Source organism: Rhineura floridana, chromosome 7 (genome assembly GCF_030035675.1).
Source record: "Rhineura floridana isolate rRhiFlo1 chromosome 7, rRhiFlo1.hap2, whole genome shotgun sequence".
NCBI lineage: Eukaryota > Metazoa > Chordata > Lepidosauria > Squamata > Rhineuridae > Rhineura > Rhineura floridana.
Genome location: NC_084486.1, coordinates 155,320,033 through 155,343,905, shown reverse-complemented (window position 1 = coordinate 155,343,905; position 23,873 = coordinate 155,320,033). Strand labels below are relative to the sequence as shown.

The 23,873-nt window shown below is 46.8% G+C and overlaps 1 protein-coding gene across 1 annotated transcript in view; it reads right to left on the bottom strand.

Annotated features, from left to right (window-relative positions):
* Window positions 1-23,873, bottom strand: part of LOC133388589 (melanotransferrin-like) — a gene marked incomplete at its 5' end in the record, with an annotated part of 46,476 nt that overhangs the window by 10,545 nt on the left and 12,058 nt on the right. The window contains 11 exons of the mRNA XM_061634557.1: window positions 3,017-3,204; window positions 3,303-3,370; window positions 5,696-5,852; window positions 6,597-6,791; window positions 11,097-11,193; window positions 13,483-13,634; window positions 17,339-17,519; window positions 18,245-18,432; window positions 18,928-18,995; window positions 19,823-19,979; window positions 20,733-20,915. Coding sequence (XP_061490541.1) covers window positions 3,017-3,204; window positions 3,303-3,370; window positions 5,696-5,852; window positions 6,597-6,791; window positions 11,097-11,193; window positions 13,483-13,634; window positions 17,339-17,519; window positions 18,245-18,432; window positions 18,928-18,995; window positions 19,823-19,979; window positions 20,733-20,915 — 1,634 coding nt within the window. The remainder of the gene's footprint in view (window positions 1-3,016; window positions 3,205-3,302; window positions 3,371-5,695; window positions 5,853-6,596; window positions 6,792-11,096; window positions 11,194-13,482; window positions 13,635-17,338; window positions 17,520-18,244; window positions 18,433-18,927; window positions 18,996-19,822; window positions 19,980-20,732; window positions 20,916-23,873) is intronic.

Genomic DNA, 23,873 nt, shown 5'->3' with positions numbered 1-23,873 from the left:
ACCACCTTTCCAGGCATTCTGGCAGAGATGCGTGGGTGGGTGGGCATGGGGGTCAGTTAGGTGTGGCACTGGCTGCCAGAGTTCACAGCGGGCAGGGAGGGCAGGCTTCTTGTGTTTCCCAGCTTCACAGGGAAGGATGTGGAAGGCCCAGAAACAGCAGCCCTGCTAGGCTGGATCTCCTATTTGGGTAACTATGGACTTAATTCCAATGTGTGAATACGCTGGAGGACTTGGAAATTCTGTTTCACAGCTAAATCAGCTGGCAAAGTCAGAGGACATCAAATATTCAGTTAGGAAAGAAAATAGTAAACTCTGGTTGATTGCGTTGTCATAGCAAGTATAGACTATATTCTTATGCCATTTTGAAATGCTCATTTTCTAAAGATACTATATCATTTCAGTTGTTTTATTTTCTTCATAATATCATTATCCTTTTAAGACTTTCAAGTAGAGACCTTATCCCAGTATGCTTCTGTGCTGTAATTGCTTTTTAAGATGTTTTTAAAGATATTTTTACATGTTTTGTTTTAACATGCGTTAAAGTGCTTTTAGTGTTTTTGTTTGTTGCCCTGGGCTCCTTCTGGGAGGAAGGTGGGATATAAATTAAACAACCAAATAAATAATTGTATTCTATGAAAAGATAACGACATACTTTAAATGCTACATTGTACACCAGTAAACCAACTGACTGGTTTCAGTTACAATCCTGAGTCTATGGTTTTTACCACTGGTGATAAGTCGATTACGACTTATTTATTTATTTTTTATTTATTATTGGATTTATATCCCACCCTTCCTCCCAGCAGGAGCCCAGGGCGGACTTATGGCGACCCTATGAATCAGCGACCTCCAAGAACATCTCTCATGAACCACCTGTTCAGATCTTGTAAGTTCGGGTCTGTAGTGGCTTCCTTTATGAAATCAATTCATCTCTTGTTTGGCCTTCCTCTTTTTCTACTCCCGTCTGTTTTCCCCAGGATTATTGTCTTTTCCAGTGAATCATGCCTTCCCATTATGTGTCCAAAGTATGATAACCTCAGTTTCATCATTTTAGCTTCTGGTGATAGTTCTGGTTTAATTTGTTCTAACACCTAATTACTCACTGGATTAATAATGAGCAAATTCAGATCTCGATTGGAGGACCCAATTAAGGAATTGGTCAGGTTAGCACTAACATTTATTGGATCCCCAGATTAAAACCCAACATAGTACACTACAGATTATAATTAGTGGGATTACTTTTGCCCTTCATTAGTGATCTTATGGAATCAATCCATCTCTTGTTTGGTCTTCCTCTTTTTCTACTCCCTTCTGTTTTTCCCAGCATTATTGTCTCTTCTAGATTGATTCCATAAAGGAAGCCACAGACCTGAATTTACAAGATTTGAACAGGGTGGTTCATGACAGATGCTGTTGGAGGTCACTGATTCATAGGGTTGCCATAAGTCATAATTGACTTGAAGGAACATAACAACAACAAAGTGATCTTATAGTGTTATGTTCCTTCCTTTTTGTTGTCTGCATTTTTATTTTTACTTTAAAAATAAATTTCAGGTTAAAAAAAAGGTTTAGATTCTATCCTGCATATTCTGGGATCATATTTTGGAATGAGACAATTTATACTTTTCATCCATTGCACATATACTAACAATATAAACTGATTATTTTGCTAACATTGTAGATCAGATCTTTATTTATTAAAATTATAATAATTTTTAAAATTGTTTTCAAAGACCCGGTAGCATCATAGATGAAACTAATTTGCATGCATGAATCACACATTTTAGACTTGTCCGGAGGCTCTCTGGGCTTCTCGTCAGTTACTTCCTAGGACACTCCAGGGCTGTACATAGACCAAGTGTTCTTCACACAGCAGGCTACCATACATATTTGCTCAAGGAGGTGGTGGAGTCAGCATTACAGCCAGGGATCGGCTACTCTTTACTGCTGCACTTCCTTGGCTGTTTCTGTGAAAGCGTAAACTTAATTAACAACTCAGGTATAAACTTACCAGCAGTAGTGTAGTGGCAAATTCAGAAGTGCAGGTCCATTCATGATAATCACAGCAATGCCCCTCCCCCCTTTTTGCTGCTGGGTTGAGAATGAGATCCTTGCTAATGCCTTCTCCCCCAACAACAGATGTCCATAGGAACCACAAGCATGAAAGGGGACAGTGTTAGCTACCGAGAAGAGTCTTCTCAGGGGCCTCCTTTCACCCTGATTGGCATCAATCAGCAGGAAAGGACAAGGAAACATGTTAGAAGACTCTTCTCAGTGGCTAACACACTCCTCTAAGTGTTAGCCTTAGCTAAGCTAAACCTGGCTAGTTAAAATATCTGCAACTTGGCTCTTGCATACTCCTGTGACAATGTTGAGCCTGTTCTCTCTCTCTTTCTTTCTTTCCTTTTTTGTACAATCCAATCCAGTCTGGGATGGTCACTTATCAGGGATAATGTCACATTGGATTTCCTGCACTGGTGGGGGATTGGACCAATGGCCTCTGAGGTCCCTTCCAGCTCTATGATACTAAGTGGGAGCTTGGTGTGTGTGTGTCCAACCTATGGGTACATTGTTGGACACTCAGGAGCAGAAAGCATTAATGGTTGGGGGAAAACAATTTATTTATTGGCTCAATTTATACCCTGCCTTTTTTGTTTGATCTGGACCCACAAGATGAACCACTATAAACCATGAAAGACTAACACAACATCAACAGTAAGATCACATTAACCAGCAACAGAATAAAACAAAGTACCCAAATGATTTGAAAAGCAAACATATTTTTGCCAGAGGTCCAAAAGCTAGCAGTCATGTAACCTGTCAAATCCCTCCTAGGAGGGAGTTCCCTTCCCAGCCTAGCTTCTGATGGCAGATTCACCAAGGGAAATGCTGACATGCCCGGAAAGTGAGGGAGAAAAGTGAGGGCACCTAATGGTAATGGCAATGGTAGTGATGCTGTCTTTCAAAGACCTTTTGGCCTCTTGTGTTTTCTGTCTTCTAAGAGACTAACTGGTACCTGAGCCTTGTCCAAAAGTCCATATACCGCCAAAGGATTGGTGTCCGGGTGGACCATGATGGCCCGAGGAGGCACCTGGCCCCAGTGACAGTTGGCAAACTGGCTAACTTCAGCACGGGCACCATTTGGACACAAGAGCTGGAAATCCCCAGACCGGAGGTGGGAGGCCCAGGAGTCGATGTTGTTCCCTGAAAGTACACGGGCCAATTGAGTGGTTTCCAAAAAGGGGGAACAGGGATGAATTTATCAGTGCAGAGCCCATAAAAGCCAGGAGTGAGCAACATACCTTCGGTGTTTTCAAAGACTGTTGTGTGCTTGACAAAGGCCACATCACCACGACTCTCAGCTAAACACCTGCGAATGACAATGTCTCCAGTTGCTGCCAGGTTAAACGTGCCAGGCAGATATCCTGGCAGTGGCAAAGCTTCATTGTTCTGTTTTGTGCGCAAGGGGTGGGGTGAGCACCCTTTGCCTGCATAGAGCATCCCCCTTTTTTTCTACGATACAACACCAGCTCCCCGACTGTGCTCAGTGCTTTCTTATTCTGATGACAGATGTACAGTTAATTCTGTCTAGCACATCTTTGATCAGAGCTGCTCTGTGGGCCAACCAGAGCACATCAGGCAGCTTCTAAAGACGGAGGGGCACATGGATAGATAAGAAGAATGCCATACTGTTCTCAGCTGGTTCTTGCTTAAGATAAAATGAGTGCAGTCAAGGGAGTGAGATGAAGAGGCAAAGCAAGGGGGGAAGGTTTGGTGCAGCAGACACAGTGTAAAGTGGCAGGAAGAGCAGCAGGGCAGGCTGTTGCAGAGAAGCATCTTTCCTTTAACTCAGCTAATTGCTTGACCTCTTTGTAGTGACAAGGCTCCAGCTCACAAATTGATTAATCAGCCCCCTGTGGCTCCAGCTCCATCCCATGTTCATGATGGAGCAAGGATCCCGAGTACTGGAATGTCCAGACATGCATATTCCTTAATTCGCATGTGTAACCCTAAATGATCCCCCTTGCTTGTGGGAAAGAACCACCACCAGTCAAAGACACCACAGAAAACAGGAGCAAGAGCTCCTTAGGGAGGTAGGGAGGCAGGAAGCCCTCTTTGCAGAAGATCCACGAAAGCAATCCCAAACACTGAACTATAAAGCTCAGGACTTGTTCACAAACATCCCAGGTTCAAATTCCAGCAGCATCTCTACAAAGGATTCCAGGGAGCAGGAGGGGTAAGCACACAAACACACTGCTTTTCTCTCTGTGTGTATGTGTCTCTCTCTCTGTGCTGGAGACCCGGCAATAATAATGCTGCCTCCTGCCAGTCAGAGTCAGGCAGCATGATCCGACTCTGCCTAAGGCAGCTTCTTATGTAATCTCCATGTCATGGCCTCCATGTGAAACGGTTTCTCTCTCTCTGTATGTGTTAGCTTCTGGGCCTCAACAGGGAGCCCTCCTTAGTACCACATGAATTGTCTATGTTGGAGAGTCTTTCCTTGCTATCCTGCATTCCTAGTGACAGCAGGTGCAAAACCCTTCCAAATGATGTGGAAGGTCTGTATATGTCCACACACACACAGGTCAAATAAGTAGGAACTGTTATTTCTGCTGCAATGGCTGGAGGTTGCTAAATTGAGGAAAATGTCTCCTCTGAACTTGTCAATAGCTGGGATGGCCAACTCATTTTGCTGCCTGTGATGAAGGACAAAATCCCCCCACCCACCCCGCAATTCCATGTACAGAAACCAACCAGATGGGCAGCTGAATTTTTTTTGGGCTTGGTGACTGGACATCCTCCTCCACCGCACCCGAAGTTAGCAGGCTAGCTGAGGAGGCCCAGGGCAGGCCATGTATGGGACACACAGTGCTCTACTCCAGCGCCTCACCACTATTCCCTGCTGCCTCTCAGTCTCTGCCGCCTGAAGTAGATGCCTTAGTTGGCCTAATAGTAGGGGCAGCCTTTGTCAGCGGTGTGATGGGGCTGCAAAAAAAAGCTAATGCAATTTTAGACTGCATTAATAGTAAGAAACTAAACTGTCACCTTGCAGGAGCCACAACATCCGGCTGCAAAGCCAGGCGGCAGAGGAGGCTCAGAGCCCTGAGGCATTTGGCGCCTCCTCTTCATGAACTTTTCTACCCCAGCTGCTCATTACAAGAACTTGTACCTGAAAACTTGTAACTGAGCTTGCTTATTTCCTCCCAATCCATTTTCCTTTTGTTTTCTTGTTTATAGTGATCCACAAGCCAATCTGGGAGTTCCCCCCTTTTTCAGTTGAAGAATAGGATACAAATGCTTTAAACAGATTAATAGAACCATCATTCTATTCATAGATCCACTTTACTCTGCAGAAAGTCAGGCCTCATCGGGCGTGCTCCGTCCATTTCTGGGCACTGCATTTTAAGGATATGGACCAGCTTCAAAGGGGTTCAGAGAAGGGCAACAAAGGCAGCGGTGGGCCAGGAGAACGGAAAACGAGCCCTACCAGGAAAGGGTGGAGGAAGGGCTGAGCTGGAGCAGGCAGGACTGAGTGTCTGAGGGGTGGTGAGCAAGCAGAAATGCCACTCAAATGGGCAGGCATCACCAGTGCATTTCATTAGCCAGCCCCCCGGGGGACAGCATGTGGCACGCCTGGCTTCTGAGCCCCCAAATGCTCCCCCACCCCTCCTCCTGCACCTCTGAATCCCATTACCTGAAGGCTCCAGTGTAGCCATAATAGAGCTCCTGGCTGCTGGCGCTGCACTTGCCGTTTCCCTTGCCATCGCCCACGCAGAGCTCACAGAGGTTGGCGGGGTAGTCCTCTATCTTGGCAGAAGGGGCACAGCTGGCAGAGAAAAAGGCACTCGCCGCTGGAAAGAGAGAAGAAGATGTCAGGCAAGGCTCTGCTGCGCTCAGTGAGACCAGAAGGAACTGGCACCAGAGCAGCCAGGGGCTTGTCTAAACCCTGCCCTGGCTGGGATGCCTTCGCCTAGCCCAGGTCGTGAATAAGCCAGGGTGGCACAATGGCAAAGCTGTGGACCAGAATTATCTGGAGTTAAATCCCCTTCAGCTGGGAGGCTTGCTGGCACAGCTCCATGGCAGCGCATCGGCTTTGCATGCAGAAGGTCCCAGGTGCAGTCCCCGAAGCCATCCCCAGGGAGGGCTGCGAGGGACTCCCTGCTTGAACCCTGGAGAGCAGCTGCCAGTCAGTGCAGACAATACTGAGCTAGATGGAGCACTGGTCTGATTCAGTATAAGCCAGCTTCCTGTGTTGGGCTACTTGCTCTCTCCAGCTAACCTACCTTGCACGGTTGAGGATCCCGTGCACACCATCCGGAGAGCACGCTCAACACATGAGCACTGACAGCAGAAAGGCAGCAGACCGCTGAAGTCAGTTCTCTTTAAAGCAGGTGGGCATTTGCCACGGCTGGGAGAAAGGCGGCTGGCCGGGGAGGCAAGTGCAGGGGCCGGTTCCATCACTCCTGCACCTCTGGCTCCCCCCTCATGCACACACTTTTAGGTGTCCAGCGGAGCCCTGGGCATGCCACTTGATAACTTCTCTGGCCCAGAGGCTCAGGGCTAAACTCAAGTCACTAACAGGAGCCCACACTTACCTTTGAGAACGCTGCAGCCCTGAGGCTGCATAAGCCCCTTTCTCAAGAGGAAGCCAACAGGAAGGTTCCATCCAGCCATCCTCCCATAGCCGGTGTGGCAGGACTTCTTCCCTTTGAGCTCGTAGATGGTGAAGGCGTCGGCAACTGCCCTCCTCACGACAGCTACGGCATAATACGTGCTTGCGGTGTCCTTGTCTGGGGAGGGAGAATGATAAGAGGAGACCTTGAGGTGCCACATCATGCCTCATTCCCTGCTTCACAGCACCCTTTGCTTGCCACTAAGTTCCCTCCCTCAGAAAATTCAGGGGGGCATTCCTAGGACTAGCTCACTCTCCTCCTCTCTGTAGTCAGATCTCTCTGAGAAAGAAGAAGGGCTAGGCCTTAGGCCAAACAAGAGATGAATTGATTCCATAAAGGAAGCCACAGACCTGAACTTACAAGATCTGAACAGGGTGGTTCACAACAGATGCTCTTGGAGGTCGCTGATTCATAGGGTCGCCATAAGTCGAAATTGACTTGAAGGCACATAACAACAACAACAGGCCTTAGGAAAAATGAATGTTGATTCCACTGCACTCCACTCTCTTGCAGGGGCAAAGAAAGATGGTACTTCAGTGAGAACGAGAAGGAACTGGCACTAGAGCAACCAGGGACTTGGAAGGGGCTGATCTAAGCCCTGCCCTGGCTGGGATGCCTGACACCTAGCCCAGGTTCTTGTAATAAGGGCTTGAAAGAGAGGCAGAGGAACACAAGAGGGCGTTATGGAGACATAGGGCTTGTTTTTGTATTAAAAGAGGCAAGGATTCCTCCCACTTAACTCATTGGGTTTTTCTTGTGGCTGGTTTCTTAGAGTGGGAGCTTCACAGTTGCCTGTGGACTTGAGGTCAGGAGGAAAGGGCTGTGCTAGCAATTTACATGAATCATAGAATCATAGAGCTGGAAGGGGCCTTGTAGGCCATCGAGTCCAACCCCCTGCTCACAGCAGGAAATCCACAGCTAGAGCATCTCCCGCAGATAGCTGTCCAGCCTCTGCTTGAAGACATCCAGCGAAGGGGATCCCACCACCTCCCTAGGCAGTCGGTTCCATTGCCAAACTGCCCTTACTGTCAAGAAGTTCCTTCTAATGTCCAATCTGAATCTACGCTCCTGCAACTTAAAACCATTAGACCTAGTCCTACCCTCTGGGGCAGCAGAGAACAAATCTGTACCCTCCTCTATGTGACAGCCCTTCAGGTACTTAAAGAGTGCAATCATGTCGCCCCTCAGCCTTCTCTTCACCAGACTGAACATGCCAAGTTCCTTCAACCTTTCCTCATAAGACTTGTTCTCCATACCGGCTATCACGCTCCCTCTTCCTTGTAGACTCAAAAGTACAGTGTGAGATTTTTCAAGTCACCCCCCCTGCCCTAAATCTATGAGAATGACATAGATTAGCCTGTTAGTCCGTTCTCTCTCTAAAGAAAAGATGAACGTGTCGCTTTATCAGATAGAGCTTGTTGAAAATCCGTCCTTATTTGTCGGCTGGACCTCGTCTCATAAATCAATGAAATCTAGTCCTCCCAACAAAAATAGGCTTTGAGGTTAATCTCTTCGTTTCTCCCTGCCCGGGAGAAGTTTCATCAGTCAAAAAAAAAAAGTTTTGACTGATTTATATCTGAATAAGCTTCTTTTGCGGCGGGAGCCCGTCCCAAAAGCAGGCACAGGCTAAGTCACCCTTCCCGGAAGTCTTCTTTCTATATTTTTTTACTTGACTTAAACTGTTGCAGTAAAAGGAGATTTGCCAGATTGATCGGCTTTGGACATCTTTCCGGTGAGCTATAACTCTTCTCTGCTATGCACTAATTAACAGCTTATCTCTGTTTTTGTTGCAAAAAGCTGTCCTGGATTTGCATTCTAAAGATATACACAGAAGAGAGATTTCTATTCCTGATTTCTATTCTGAAGAATATTATATTGTCTGAGACTACTCTCTTTTTGGTTTATTTTATTTTGACGAATCTGTTTCCTGACGACGCCATTAATTGTTTCGATCCTGGGAACTACATTTTGTTTTCCTAAGCATAGTGAGATAAGGCTGGCTGCTCTGTTTATACTGTGATGTCATCAAGTTTGGAGTATTAACCCAATTGTTGCTGAAATAAGAAGTGGTTCTCTTATATTTTTCTTTTAAAATGGCAATCAAGAAAGTGGCTGAGAATCTGAAAGTAACTAGGTTTCAGAAAATAATGGATGAGATTGAGATAACGAAACGAACCCTGCGACAGGGTTGTAAGGAGCTGAAAATTGAATTGTGCAAAATGATCCAGGAGTTTAAAGAAATAGGGGTCCCTGTGAGAGAGGAGACCCTGGAGCCTGGAACAAACGTGGAACAGGAAAAAGATTTGGAATTTATGGATTTTAGAAATAAAATCTACTGTTTGGAATTCAATGTTATCTCTGAAGAAATTAATGAAGATATTAGAGATAAAGTTATCAATGGCATGGACAATCTTCTGGACTGGAATGATGTGATGGAGCCTAATATAGAGAAAACCTATGGAATTAATTGCAGCCATGTGACAAGGGAAAAACTTTCAAGAGATGAGCCAGTACATTTTGTAAAAAAGAACAGAGATATGATTTTACTGCAGTATTCCAGCAACCTATTCAGAATGGATGGCAAGAAAATATTTGGGATAGAGGAAATTCCCATTAGACTCTTACTATATGACTATGGTTATGACAGCAAGATTATTACGGAATACTGATAATGGAAGATTGGACACTGAAATTACTGGAGTTAACAAGACTATTGAAGATGGAAGATGGAAGATGGAACTAATAGGGATAATAGAATAATGGCTATTGAAATTATTGAACCTAACAGATTCTGATGAGATGGATTAATCGAAATGTTTATTTTGACTATGGTTATGACAATAAGATTATTATAATTATTAATGAGATGGATTAATCGACATGCTTATCTGGAGAAAAATTGATAGATATATTTCTTAAAGAATTGAAACCTAGACAGGATTGTTATACATTGTAGACCTATAACTGATGTGATCTGTGACAAATGGGAAGTTAATATTTCTATGGTTATGACAGCAAGATTATTACGGAATACTGATAATGGAAGATTGGACACTGAAATTACTGGACTTAACAAGACTATTGAAGATGGAAGATGGAAGATGGAACTAATAGGGATAATAGAATAATGGCTATTGAAATTATTGAACCTAACAGATTCTGATGAGATGAATTAATCGAAATGTTTATTTTGACTATGGTTATGACAATAAGATTATTATAATTATTAATGAGATGGATTAATCGACATGCTTTTCTGGAGAAAAATTGATAGATATATTTCTTAAAGAATTGAAACCTCTCTTTGACTTTTTGTGGAAAGAATAAAGTAATGTTTATGAGATTTGATGATTAAGTAAGATAACTACTGGAGGAAAGTGATTTTATAATATGATTTAAGAGACAGGATTGTTATACATTGTAGACCTATAACTGATTTGATCTGTGACAAATGGGAAGTCAATATTTTACTTTTTATTTTTTTTTTTTGTCTAACTATTTTTGATTTTGTTTTTTGTCTTTGAATGTTTTATGGTTTTGTTTTGTATGTTTTATGAAAATCTGAATAAAAATTATTGTAAAAAAAAAAAAAATTTTTTTCTCACATGAGAAAAAAATGAAATTTTTAGGGCCCACAAAAATCTATTAAATTTTGCCTAAAACAGAAAAAAAAAAAAAAAAAAAAAGAGAATGACATAGATTAGGGGGTGGGCAACCTGTGGCTAGGGCTGATGGGACTTGGGAGTCCGAAAGGTTGCCCACAACTGATCTTGGGGGAGAGGACAAAGCGGGGCAGGCCCCAAGAGCTGACAAGCCCCATAGAGGCCTCCTCAGAGTTATGCCAGGGAAAAAAGGCAAATGAAAAAAAGATCCCATTAATCTTCCGGTTCCTTGGAAGACTAACGCATTTATTGCATCTGATGAAATGGACTGCAGTTGGTGAAAGAAAGCTTGTGCCACAACAGTGAGTATTTAAGGTGCAACAAGACTCTCTGCTGTTTTGATTCAAGAGAGTAACAGGGTGACTGAACAGGAACAGGAATCATAGCCTTGTAGTGGGCCAGACCAAGTGGTCCATCTAGGTCAGTATTGTCTACACTGACTGGCAGCGACCTTCCAGGGTTCCGGGCGCAGTGTCTCCCAGTCCTCCCTGGAGCTGCTGTCTTCGGCATGCAAAGCAGATGCTCTCCCACTGAGCTACAACCCTTCCCCAAAGGACCGGCTGGATGTTGTCCTGTGCATGTCTGCACATTGGAAGTCCTTCGCTGGAGGCCTTGAAACGTCCTCAGGGAATGTCATTGCCTCTGCTCTGTGGGGCTCATAGGGGCAGTTGCTCTATTTCTGCAGCGTTGTGGGCACCGCTGAGCCAGCCACCCGCAGAGCCGTTCAGACACAAGAGGCCAGTGTTCCTGGCCTCCTTACCTGCATAATGTTCCCCAGCAGCAGGAGCCAAGCCGTATGTTTCCCCTGCCATGTAAATATCCTCTCCAGCCAGAGACACAACATCAATGTCTCTTTTCTGAAAAGAAATGGAAACGTGGGTGAGGTTTGAAAACATCCTTTGAAGCCATAGCTGAGTCATGTGGAAGGGGGAAGTCAGAGGTGCCTGGCTGTCCCATCGTCTGCACCAGTCTGTCTCTCGTGTCTCGCTCCCAGGTGACAGAATGAGATGAATACACAAGAGCCAGACCAGACCCTGAAGGAGATGGCCAGCCAGCTGCCAACAAGGAGCCAGTGTGTGTAAGGCCTCCTGTGGTTGGGTGTTTCATTGCCCAAGATGTGGGCAGGGGGTACCCACCGCCTTTCCCCTGGTAGGCTGGCATTGAAAGGAAAACACCAGCTGACTCTCTCCAGCAGCCTCAGTCATCCTCTCGGATGCATGAGGTACATCCTTCCCACTGACCCATCCTGGCATGGCTGTCTGATGTTTTTGCTTCTCTGAGGCTAAGTACATTTCCATGGCTTAATTACATTCACAGTGCCCTTGTGCTGTGGAAGTTTCAGTGGTGCATAAAGAGGTGCCTGGCTGTCCCATCGTCTGCACCAGTCTGTCTCTCGTGTCTCGCTCCCAGGTGACAGAATGAGATGAATACACAAGAGCCAGACCAGACCCTGAAGGAGATGGCCAGCCAGCTGCCAACAAGGAGCCAGTGTGTGTAAGGCCTCCTGTGGTTGGGTGTTTCATTGCCCAAGATGTGGGCAGGGGGTACCCACCGCCTTTCCCCTGGTAGGCTGGCATTGAAAGGAAAACACCAGCTGACTCTCTCCAGCAGCCTCAGTCATCCTCTCGGATGCATGAGGTACATCCTTCCCACTGACCCATCCTGGCATGGCTGTCTGACAAAGGATGTCTGTGCCCACACAACCTTGCCCGAATGTGAAGATAATAATCAGAGCCCCTTCCCTGCGAGCCCACTGCTGGGAAAGGGGCCTTCTCTGTGGTGGCCTCCCAACTTCCAAATGCTCACCTTGACTGTTCCCCAGTGCCCAGACCGCCTGAAGCTGCTGTTCTGAGTTTTATATGTTGTTTTTATCAGATAGATTTTATTGCTTTTACTAGTTGCAGTTTTTTGAGTTTTTAAGATTGTTTTATTGATTCAAAATAACTACCAGCAGCCCCAAAGCAAACAGCCAGCATGGCTTTCTCAAGGAGCTCTGAGAATCCTGGTAAAGAGGGAGCCAATGCAGACGACGCTCTGAAAACAGCTTTGTAACTGGGGAGAGTTGTGGTTGTGAGACTGTGTGTCCAAATGGTACCTGCCCCCAACAGATGATGAACTGGTACAAGAAAGGTCCCATCTGGCACAGATGATTAGTGCTTCAGTGGCTGATGCCAACCCTGCTGGTGCACAGGGCTCCTGTTTGGATGGGGAGTAACCAGCTCAATGACGGAGCAGGTGCAAAGAGCTTGCTTCCTCACCACCGCCAGAACAAACCCTGGGCTCCCACGGCCTATCGCCTTGGAACCGCAGAGCAGAAGGGGGTGAGCACTTGGGCTCTATCCATCATCCATCATCAAGGGGAGGACCAGGACTGCCGAATCAGTTGCAGTACCTCTGTGTAACCAAGATAACCAGAAAGGGAAGAGAGCCTGCCCTCAACTGGCACCTGGTTGGCCACAGTGGGAACAGGATGCTGGACTAGATGGGCCCCCGGCCTGATCCAGCAGGCTCTCCTTATGTTCTTAACTGGATATGAAGTCATCACGTTCTTTCTGGTATTATCATAGGAATTTGCCATATGCCAAGTGAAACTATTGGGCCATCTAGTTCAGCATTGTCTACACTGACTGGCAGTGGCTTTGCAGGGCTTCAGACAAAGGTGTCCCCCAGCCCTACCTGGGGCCTTTTGCATGCAAATCAGGGGCTCTGTCACTGAATGACAGCCCTTCCCCATCAAATCAATTTCCTCCTCTCACTTCCCCCTCATGTGACTTGTCTTTTCTTAGCTTGTAAGTCTGAGGGCAGGGGCTCTCGCTCTTTTTGAGTGTTGTGAGTTTGTCTGGAAAGCAGAATAAAAATATTTTAAATATAAAAATGTAACTCATCCACCCACACCTGATGCAGCTTGTAAGTGTCGGGTGCCCTAATTCAGCATACTCCAAATGCCTGCTTGTCTGTCTGCTTGACAGTACCCTGGAAACATAGCAGGGAGAACCAGCCCCAGATTTCTCCCCCTTACAGCTACATATTTCAGGCCAAGGCTGCCACTGGTGCCTGAACAGCCTGTGGCTAACAGAGGGCAGCAGCATGCAAACTGTCTCCAGACATCGGCTGTTGCACCCTTTCAAGCACAACCAGTGTCACACCTGGATCCCCTTCATGCACTGCTCTGGACTCTCTGCTGAGACACACTGGATTTCTGGCTTCAGGTTCTTGCCCTTAAAGGCCTTGGCCATTGCACTGCATTTCCAGATCTCCTCAGTAGACAAAACACACCAGCGCAGAAAAGGAGGCAACCCTGCATCAGAACAGAGAACACGTTAGAGCTTCTTTTGGGGTGGAAGCCTTCAGCTAAGCTCTTCCTCAGTCCACACCCCACCTGAACACACCCTGAGCACATACCATTGCCTTGCCTTGCCTGTCACCCTGCAGGGCTTCCACAGCAAAACCCAATGCAATCCTCGAGGACCTGGCCATTGTTCCTGGCAGGTGAATTTCAAATTTAAGGAAGCGAAAAGTGCATATTAGGCTGCATTAACAGAAGTATAGTTTCCAAATTGTGTGAAGTACCACTTCCCCTCTATTCAGCACTGGTTAGGCCTCATCTTGAATACTGCGTCCAGTTCTGGTTTCCGCACTTCAAGAAGGATGCAGACAAACTGGAACGGGTTCAGAGGAGGGCAACAAAGATGATCAGGGGACTGGAAACAAAGCCCTATGAGGAGAGACTGGAAGAACTGGGCATGTTTAGCCTGCAGAACAGAAGACTGAGGGGATATATGATAGCACTCTTCAAGTACATGGAAGGTTGTCACATAGAGGAGGGCCGGGACCTCTTCTCGATTGTCCCAGAGTGCAGGACACGGAATAATGGGCTCAAGTTGCAGGAAGCCAGATTTCGACTGGACATCAGGAAAAACTCTGTTAGAGCCATATGACAATGGAACCAATGACCTAGAGAGGTAGTGGGCTCTCCAACACTGAAGACATTCAAGAGGCAGGTGGACAGCCATCTGTTGGGAATGCTTTGATTTGGATTCCTGCATTGAGCAGGGGGTTGGACCCGATGGCCTTATAGGCCCCTTCCAACTCTACTATTCTATGATTCATGGTAGGGCAACAGATCCCAACTACACAGGTACACTGAAGATGCCTGATCAGGGTCAGAGTCATAGAATCATACAATAGTAGAGACGGAAGGGACATATAAGGCCATCAAGTCCAACCCCCTGCTCAATGTAGAAATCCAAATCAAAGCATTCCTGACAGATGGTTGTCCACATGCCTCTTGAATGCCTCCATTGTCAGAGAGCCCACTACCTCTCTAGGTAATTGGTTCCATTGTCGTATGGCTCTAACAGTTAGGAAGTTTTTCCTGATGTCCAGTCGAAATCTGGCTTCCTGCAACTTGAGCCCATTATTCCGTGTCCTGCACTCTGGGATGATTGAGATCCTGGCCCTCCTCTATGTGACAACCTTTCAAGTACTTGAAGAATGCTGCTATCATTCTATTCTAGAATGTGCTGTTCTATGATTCTATGATCTTATCTCCCCTCAGTCTTCTCATCTCCAGGCTAAACATGCCCAGTTCTTTCAGTCTCTCCTCACAGGACTTTGTTTCCAGTCCTCTGATCATCCTTGTTGCCCTCCTCTGAACCCAGTTTGTCTGCATCCTTCTTAAAGTGTGGTGCCCAGAACTGGACACAGTACTCAAGATGAGGCCTAATCAGTGCTGAATAGAGAGGAACGAATACTTCACATGATTTGGAAACTATACTTCTGTTAATGCAGTCTAAATAGCATTTGCCTTTTTTGCAGCCACATCACACTGTTGGCTCATATTAAGCTTGTAATCAACATCAATCCCAAGATCCTTCTCGCATGTAGTATTGCTGAGCTAAGTATGTCCCATCTTATAACTGTGCCTTTGGTTTCTTTTTCTTAGGTGTAGAACTTTGCACTTATCCCTGTTAAATTTCATCCTGTTGTATTCAGCCCAATGCACCAGCATATCAAGATCACTTTGAATTTTGCTTCTGTCTTCCAAGGTATTAGCTATCCCTCCCAATTTTGTATCATCTGCAAATTTGATAATCATTCCTGCACCTCCTCATCTAAGACATTAATAAAAATGTTAAACAACATTGAGCCCAGGACCAAGCCCTGTGGTACCCCACCTTTTACCTTTGAGAACCATTGATAAGAGTACCCAAGACTGAGATCTGCGGGGGGGGGTCATTGTGGAAAGGCCACTGAAAACAAACTTAGTGCATGTCAAGAGTGGAAAAGGGGAAATTCGCTGTTAGGGATTATTAGGAAAGGGGTTGAAGTAAATCTGCATATGCCACAAGGCTATCATACTTTTCTCAGGATGAATGATAAACAGCCATTATGGACAACCTGTGGGAGCCCTACAGATGTTCTCACACTCCAACTCACATCAGACCCAGCCAGCATGGCCAGCGGGCAGGGATGATAGGAAATGGGGAACAGAGCAGCTGGAGACACACACACACACCAGTTAACGATAGCAGAATGTGTGGTCAGAAGTGCTTGGATGACTGTAGGTGCTGGAAACAGAACTGCAGGTGAGATGGACAAGCAGCCAGTTGGTATAATATGTGTATGAAGAAGCAATCAGGCTTGCAGCTCATATGGCCAGATGTGCATGGGGCTGTTACACTTTCTGCCACCGCTTCTTTCGCCTCCCCACACTTTAGTTAAAGTCCCTGGTGTCTGCCTTTTACATAATTCCACTTCTTCCATACAAATGTTTTTAACTAAGTTGCCAATGTTGTCTTCTGTCCCCTTTGGATTCCACCTCATTTTCTGCCTGCCATCTTTGATGATGTCCTAAGAAGAGCTTAACTGCTGGATCAGGCCAAAGGGGACCCATCTAGACCAGCATCCTCTTCTCACAGTGGCCCATCGGATGCCCCAATGGGAACCAACAGCTCTCTCTCCACTGGCAATTCGGAGGAACTGGTATCCAGAGGCATCCTGCCTTCAACAACTGAGGCAGGTGGCTAACACCCCTGGTTTCCTTCTCCATGAATTTGTCTAATCCTCTTTTAAAGCCATCCAAATTGGTGGCCATCACTAGATCTTTTGGGAGTGAATTCCGTAGCTCAACTATGTGCTGTGTGAGTACTTTCTTTCGTCTGTCCTGAACCATCCAACATGCAGTTCCATTGGATAGCTCTTGGTTCCAGATGAGAGAGGGGGGGAAACATCTCCCTGTTTACTTTCTCCACACCATGCATAATTTTATTCATGTTTCCTCTTTTCTATATACTAAAAAGCCCCAAATGTTGTGACCTTTCCTCAAAAGAGAGTTGTTCCAGCCCCTTGATAATTCCAGTTGCCCTTCCCTGAATCTTTTCCTACAATATTCTTCTTCAGGTAAGGTAATTAGACACAGTCATAGAATCATAGAATAGTAGAGTTGGAAGGGGCCTATAAGGCCATCCAGTCCAACCCCCAAAACATAGCCACCCTTCACAATTTGCACTTATACAAATTTTGCACTTATACACATTTTGTGAAGCAGTTCTCCAACCAAGCAATGTTTACAAAAATGAATATATTAGGGGAAAGCGTGCACAAAATGAATATATTCATTAAAATAACATTGCTTGCAAAAATGTGTACATTAGTCAAAACTACATACAAAACCGTATCTATTGGGTGGCATTTGCACTAAAATGCTGAAGAATTTTCATGAGCTGTTTTTTTTAAAGAAATTGCAAATTGCTGCAGAAAAGCGAACTGAATTTACGACTAGAGAAATGAGCAGTGAGAGAACTGAAAGTGACACATCATTCCATCCCTACAACAGATGCACTGGATAGCTGAACTGCCCCACCCCTTTGCCAAGCGCCTCTTGGCTCTTTATCTCCCACTGCGACTCCTAGTGGCTCTCCCACTATGTTAGGGGCTGATTCTATGGATAAAGCAGCCACATTTCTTTCTTATGGAGGCAATCCCCACAATGCCCCATACTTGTAGGGTCACAGTCCAAGCCTCGCATGGCATGCAGATATTCCTCCCCCAGCCAGGCCTGGTAAGTCTGTTCCATAATGGGAACCAGCTCTGTGGTAGAGTCTTTGAAGAGAAGATTCTTCCCATCATAGGCTGAAGAGCTAAACATCTGGAAATCGGAGCCTTCCGCATTAAACCTTTGCTGTAACAATGACAAAAAAGCAAGTCTCTATTAGGCAAACTTCTTAACACTACAGTATTCCTAAGGTCTGCAATAGCTAGCAAAGTCTGAGGAGGACCTGGCAAAATGGGTGGGCCTCTGAATGAGAGGAGCCAGGAGAAGAGCGATGTATCTGTGCCAGACCAGGACCACTTTAGCAGCCTGTCTTCCCTTTGATCTCTGCTGAGTAGCTAAAGGGGGGACGTCACAGCACAGCACTGCTAGGGCTGAATGGTGTGTCCACAAAAGTCTGAAAGAGGTTAAGCTGGAAAAACTCCCTCGATATCTCTTAATTTCTGCCTGTCATGCAGTTGTTGAAGGCACAGGAGCCCTAGCAGAAAAAGTAGATGTTGGGCAGAGATTTAGGAGGTAAATCTCATCACAAAAAATTGTGCCCGCATGGTAGCAGTTAAAACACACATGCCCTTCAAGAAAAAAATTCTACAGGACCCAAGCAAGCCTGCAAGAGAAGCACTGCTCTTAATGGCATACTTGACGTCTCACTTCTGTTTTCTGCAGCTGCCGTGGCTGAAAAACTCTACCAGATGAACTGCTGGTAACTGAAGGGCCCAACGGGTTTGCCTGGATTTGAGTGACATCAGACCGCCTCTTTCTGTGGGCCTGGTGTGGACTGCCTCCCATTTCCACTTGGGCCAGCAGATGAAATGGAGCCCAGGAACGGAAACAGCAGAGGCCAGGAAACCCACCTGCCCCTGGCTCAGCAACTGGAAGACCAGGCTCCCATCCGTGTCCTCTCTGGCCACCACGGCATGTGCAGGGACACGGGCCAGGTGGCAGGTCCTCCACTCCGTGACCGCTGCCTTGTTGCCGTCCCGGCAGAGGAGCTGGAAGTCATCTGCCTGGAGCTGCTGGACCCAGAAGGGAGGAGCCTGGCCTGAAATCAAAATCAGAGCAGACTCAGGCCAAGGGCCAGGAGGCTGATCAACTCCCTCTTTTCTCAGGTGCGAAAAAAACAGCAAACCCCAAACCCAATTTAGAGGAATCAGAAATAAGTTATAGATTTCTTTTAAAATACAGTCATACAGATAACTGTAGAATGTTTAGTATTTTTTGTTTGCTTGTTTTACACCATTCATATTACTTTTTTGATTTTAGCCCTGCTTCATGACCTAATTTAGTCTTCCCCTCTCACCTAAGAGATGTTTTCGCGATGAAGCAGAGGAGATAAGCCCCACATTCAACAGACAGTCCCCCCTTTTTCATCCAATGTTGTTTAATGGAGAATTTAACACCCCTAGGCCCACATTCCTAGCAAAGCACAACTTGCCAGATGTGTTAAGCACCCTCCCTGAAGAGCGCCTGTTTCCCTTTGGACCAGGACCGATACGCTCTGCCTTCCACATGCCCAGCACTGCGGAGGCTCACTTACCGCCTGTGGCTTCGGCTACTGTGGAGTGCTTCACAAAGGCCACCTCGCCGGCCCCCTCCACCAGACACCTGCAGGAAGCCAGAGAAGAGTCAAGCTGCCTGGCAACTGCCACCCTCCTGCAAGGGACGCCTGGAGAAGCCACAGCAAGGGGGGATACTTCGCCTTCGCTGCTTCCAGGGGGCTTGGAGCGAGGCCCCTGCAGCAGGCTGACCTTGCAGCTGAACCCCCTTCCCAAAAGAGCCCGATGTCTCTTCCCACCCACTATGGCTACATCCAGCCCTAAACAGAGGAGGGGGAAAGAAGCCAGACACACACCAGAGCAGCTGTGGTGCAAGAGCTCCGTTCTGGAAGCAGCTTGCTAGCCAAGGGCAGCCACCTCCCTCCATCCCTCCTTTTTCAGTGTCATTAGAAGCAACGCGTCTCCCAAGCCCTCAGTCACAAAGTGATGGACACAGGGAAGCCGCCACTGGCCCATCTGACTCAGTACTGCCCACCCTCCCCCCATCTGATGCCTCCAGTACTTTTGGGCTGCAGTTCGCATCAGCCCAGCCAGCAGAGCCAAGAGCCAAGAGCCAGGGATGATGGGAGTTGCAATCCAACACATCTGGGCCTCACACTTCAGGGGCGACAATAGCTCTCCACCGCTTCAGATAGAATGTGGGGCCTTCTACAAGCAAAGCAGGCTCTCCGCCTTGGAGTTGTGGCCGTTCCCCTACGTGCAGCCAGCCTCCCACCCGGGCAGGGCCTGTCCTTCGGCATCACCCCAGAGCAATACCCAGCCCACGCCCTCTGGGACCACCTGCAGCAGGAAGGAAGGCCTAGCATTCACAGCCAGCTATAGCAAATATTTCCAAGGAAATGAGGCACCCGCTGTCTTTAGTCCCCTGCCAGATACCTGAAGGCACCCATGTAATCATAGTATTCCTCTTTGGAACTCGGCTCACATTTGCCCCGGCCGTCGACACCTCCTTTACAGAGCTCACAGAGGGATGCTGGGTAGCCATCCCCACTGGCTCCAGGGACACAGCTTGCGCTGAAGTAGTTGCCAACCGCTGGAAGAGAAGGGGAGGCTGAGTGGCTGGAGTCCAAGCCCCAGAGAGGCCCTCCATCGTTCCTGCTACCCTCAAGTGAGAAAATAGCTCAAGCAGCAGCTTTGCTGGGCTCCCCCCAAAACAAGGAGGAGTCACCCTCTCCCCCCTTAATGAGGCACACCCCTCCCACTAGCCGCAAGGTCCTGGCACATCTGAGACACATCTGAGGGTCTCACAGGCAGCTCATCGCAGCCTTACAGCCCTGAGTCCACACTAAACCCGTTTCCATAGAGAATTGAGTTCCACGCTGACCTCAAAGCAAATCTTGGGGAGCGAGAATCCGCTGTGCAGCCTCTTCTACATTTGTGCAACTGAGGACATCAGGATCTTGAACGCTGAAGGCTCCACGGATTCTGTGTGATGCCTCCACCCCCACAACATACACACACACACAGAGGAGCAAGGCTGTGATCTGGAGAATTTTCTCTTTTGCAAAGCAAGGCTCTAGAGTTTACTAATGCAGAGAACATGTTAGAAATCTGCACATAAAGGCCTTCTTTGGGTGGACATGTGGGGTTTTTCTGTGTTACCCCTTGACGGTTTAGTGTAATCCAAAATATTAAATAAGTATGTAAACACTTGTACAACTGCTCCGAGCAGCAGAGTTTGACTCTGAGTTATTCAGGAGCTGGGAATTTGGGGGTGCAGAATGTATTCAGTCCACCCTCTGCTAACTAACTGATCAGGACAGATTATGGTGCAGACAGGCCTTACCTCTGGCAATCTCGCAGCCCATCACTGCCATCCGGCCACTGTCAAGAAGGAAGCCAACCGGGACATTCCAGCCAACGGTTCTGTTGATGCCAGTGTGGCATGTCTTGCCCCCCCCCAAGCTGTTGATGGTCAAGTTGGAATTGGCTCTCACAACAGCCACAGCGTAGTAGGAGGTACCAACATCTGCACAGGGAAAGGCAGGAGAGAGCCAGAGGCCCATGTGATTCTGAGGTAGTCCCCAGCCTTGGAGTGCCTCGGTGGGATGGGCACACTTATTAATAGTCAACAGTCAGGTCCAGTCCACATGTGTTTTCATCCACACCCAGTCACTCTTCAGTTCCATATTTTAAACCATGTTCAGTGTGCATTATTTGGCCTGCTGAAATAACTCCTGCAGCTGTTGTGGTTGCTGCTGTCCACAGGGGAAGACAGCAGAACCATGAGGACAGATCCAGACCAGAGCAAAACTAACCTAGGCTAGCCATGGAGGTGGACCGCCTTGCTTTCAATGGCTGCGGATCAGATGTGGTGGTGGTAGGAATTAGAAAATCCCAAGATGAAATCCCAAGGGAGGTGATTCCTCCTCCCTCATTCACCAAATCATAGAAACATATTAATTTTATTAATTAATTAAATTTATATCCCGCCCTTTCCCCCAGTAGGAGCCCTACATAGAATCGTAGAGTTGGAAGAAGCCTATAAGAGGACATCGAGTACAACCTCCTGCTCGGTACAGGAATCTAACCTGAAGCATCCCCAACAGATGGCTGTCCAGCTGCCTCTTGAATGCCTCCAGTGTCGGAGAGCCCACTACCTCTCCAGGTAATGGGCTCCATTGTCGTAACTCTCTAACAGTTAGGATGTTTTTCTTGATCTTCAGTCAAAATCTGGCTCCCTGCAACTTGAGCCCATTATTCCGTGTCCTGCACTCTGGCACGACTGAGAAGAGATCCCGGCCCTCCTCTGTGTGGCAACCTTTCAAGTTCTTGAAGAGTGCTATCATAGCTCCCCTCAGTTTTCTCTTCTCAAAGCTAAACATATCCAGTTCTTTCCGTTTCTCCTCATAGGGCTTTGTTGCCAGTCCCCTGATCATCCTTGTTGCCGTCCTCTAAACCTGTTCCAGTGTGTCTGCATCCTTCTTAAAGTGCGGTGACCAGAACAGGACGCAGTACTCAAAAGGAGGCCTAACCAGTGCCAAATAGAAAGGAACTAGTACTTCATGTGATTTGTAAACTATACTGCTGTTAATGCAACCTAAAACAGCATTTGCCTTTTTTGCAGCCACACCACACTGTTGGCTCATATTCAGCTTGTGATCAACAACAATTCCAAGATCCTTCTTGCATGTAGTACTGCTGAGCCAAGCATCCCCCATCTTATAACTGTGCATTTGGTTTCTTTTTTCTAGGTGTAGAACTTTATAATAATAATAATAAACTTTATTTCTACCCCACCCTTTTTCCAATAGGACTCAGAGCGGCTTACAACTAAAAACAATACGATTAAAACATACAGAAGTATACAATTAAAAAAGAATTAAACTATGAGAAAAATTAAAACCATAAAACATACATTAAAAATAGCGGACAATTTAAAATAATAAAATATTAAAAATATTTAAAATAATAAAATCATATAATATAGTCACCAATCCTATGACACTTAATCCTGGTTGTTCTCTATCCCAAATGCCCTTTGAAATAAAACAGTCTTTACTTGTCGCCGGAAGGATGGCAAGGAGGAAGCTAATTGCACCTCACTAGGAAGGGAGTTCCACAATCTAGGGGCGGCCACCGAAAAGGCCCTATCTCGTGTTCGTGTCATATGTACTTGCGAAGGTGTGGGGAGCACAAGAAGGGCCTCACCTGAAGATCTCAAATCCAGGACAGATTCATGTAGGGAGATACGATCTGTCAAATACCCTGGACCTGAGCCGCATAGGGCTTTGTAGGTCAAAACCAGCACTTTGAATTGTGACTGGAAACAAATTGGCAGCCAGTGGAGCTGTTGTAACAGGGGGGTTGTATGGTCCCTGTAACCAGCCCCGGTTAGCACTCTGGCTGCAGCTCTTTGTACCAATTTAAGTTTCCGAACAGTCTTCAAAGACAGCCCCACGTAGAGCCCGTTACAGTAGTCTAAGCGGGATGTAACCAAGGCATGCATCACCCTAGTCAGATCAGGTAGCTCCAGGAACGGGCGCAGCTGGCACACCAGTTTTAATTGGGCAAAGGCGCTCCTGGATACAGCAGTAATCTGGGCCTCCAAATTCAAAGCTGAGTCCAGGAGTACACCGAAACTGCGAACCTGAGACTTCAGGGGAAGTGCGACCCCATCCAGCACCGGTTGAATCCCTATTCCCTGATCTGCTCTCCGACTGACCAGGAGTACCTCTGTTTTATCAGGATTTAATCTCAACTTGTTTGCCCTCATCCAGTCCATCACTGATGCCAGACACTGATTTAGGACCTGTACGGCTTCCTTGGCTTCAGGTGGAAAAGAGAAATAGAGTTGAGTGTCATCAGCATACTGATGGCACCGAACCCCAAAACCCCGTACAACCTCTCCCAGCGGTTTCATGTAGATGTTAAATAACATGGGGGACAGAACTGAACCCTGAGGGACCCCATAGGTCAATGGCCAGGGGGTCGAGCAGGAGTCCCCCAGTACCACCTTCTGGGTTCGGTCCTCCAGGAAGGACTGGAGCCACTGTAACACAGTGCCCCCAAGTCCCATCTCGGCAAGGCGGCCCAGAAGGATACCATGATCGATGGTATCGAAAGCCGCTGAGAGGTCCAGTAGAACCAACAGAGACACACTCCCCCTGTCCAGTTCTCTGCATAGGTCATCCACCAAGGCAACCAAAGCTGTCTCTGTCCCATAGCCAGGCCTGAAACCAGATTGAAATGGATCCAGATAATTCGTATCATCCAGGAATCTCTGGAGTTGGGCGACCACCACACGCTCTATTATCTTGCTTAAAAATGGAATATTGGAGACTGGCCGGTAGTTACGTAGTAAAGAGGGATCCAGGGAGGGCTTTTTCAGCAGTGGTCTTATAACTGCCTCCTTTAAGCATGATGGAATTCTGCCTTGTTGTAGAGAGGCATTGACTACTCCCCTGACCCAATCGACCAGTCCCCC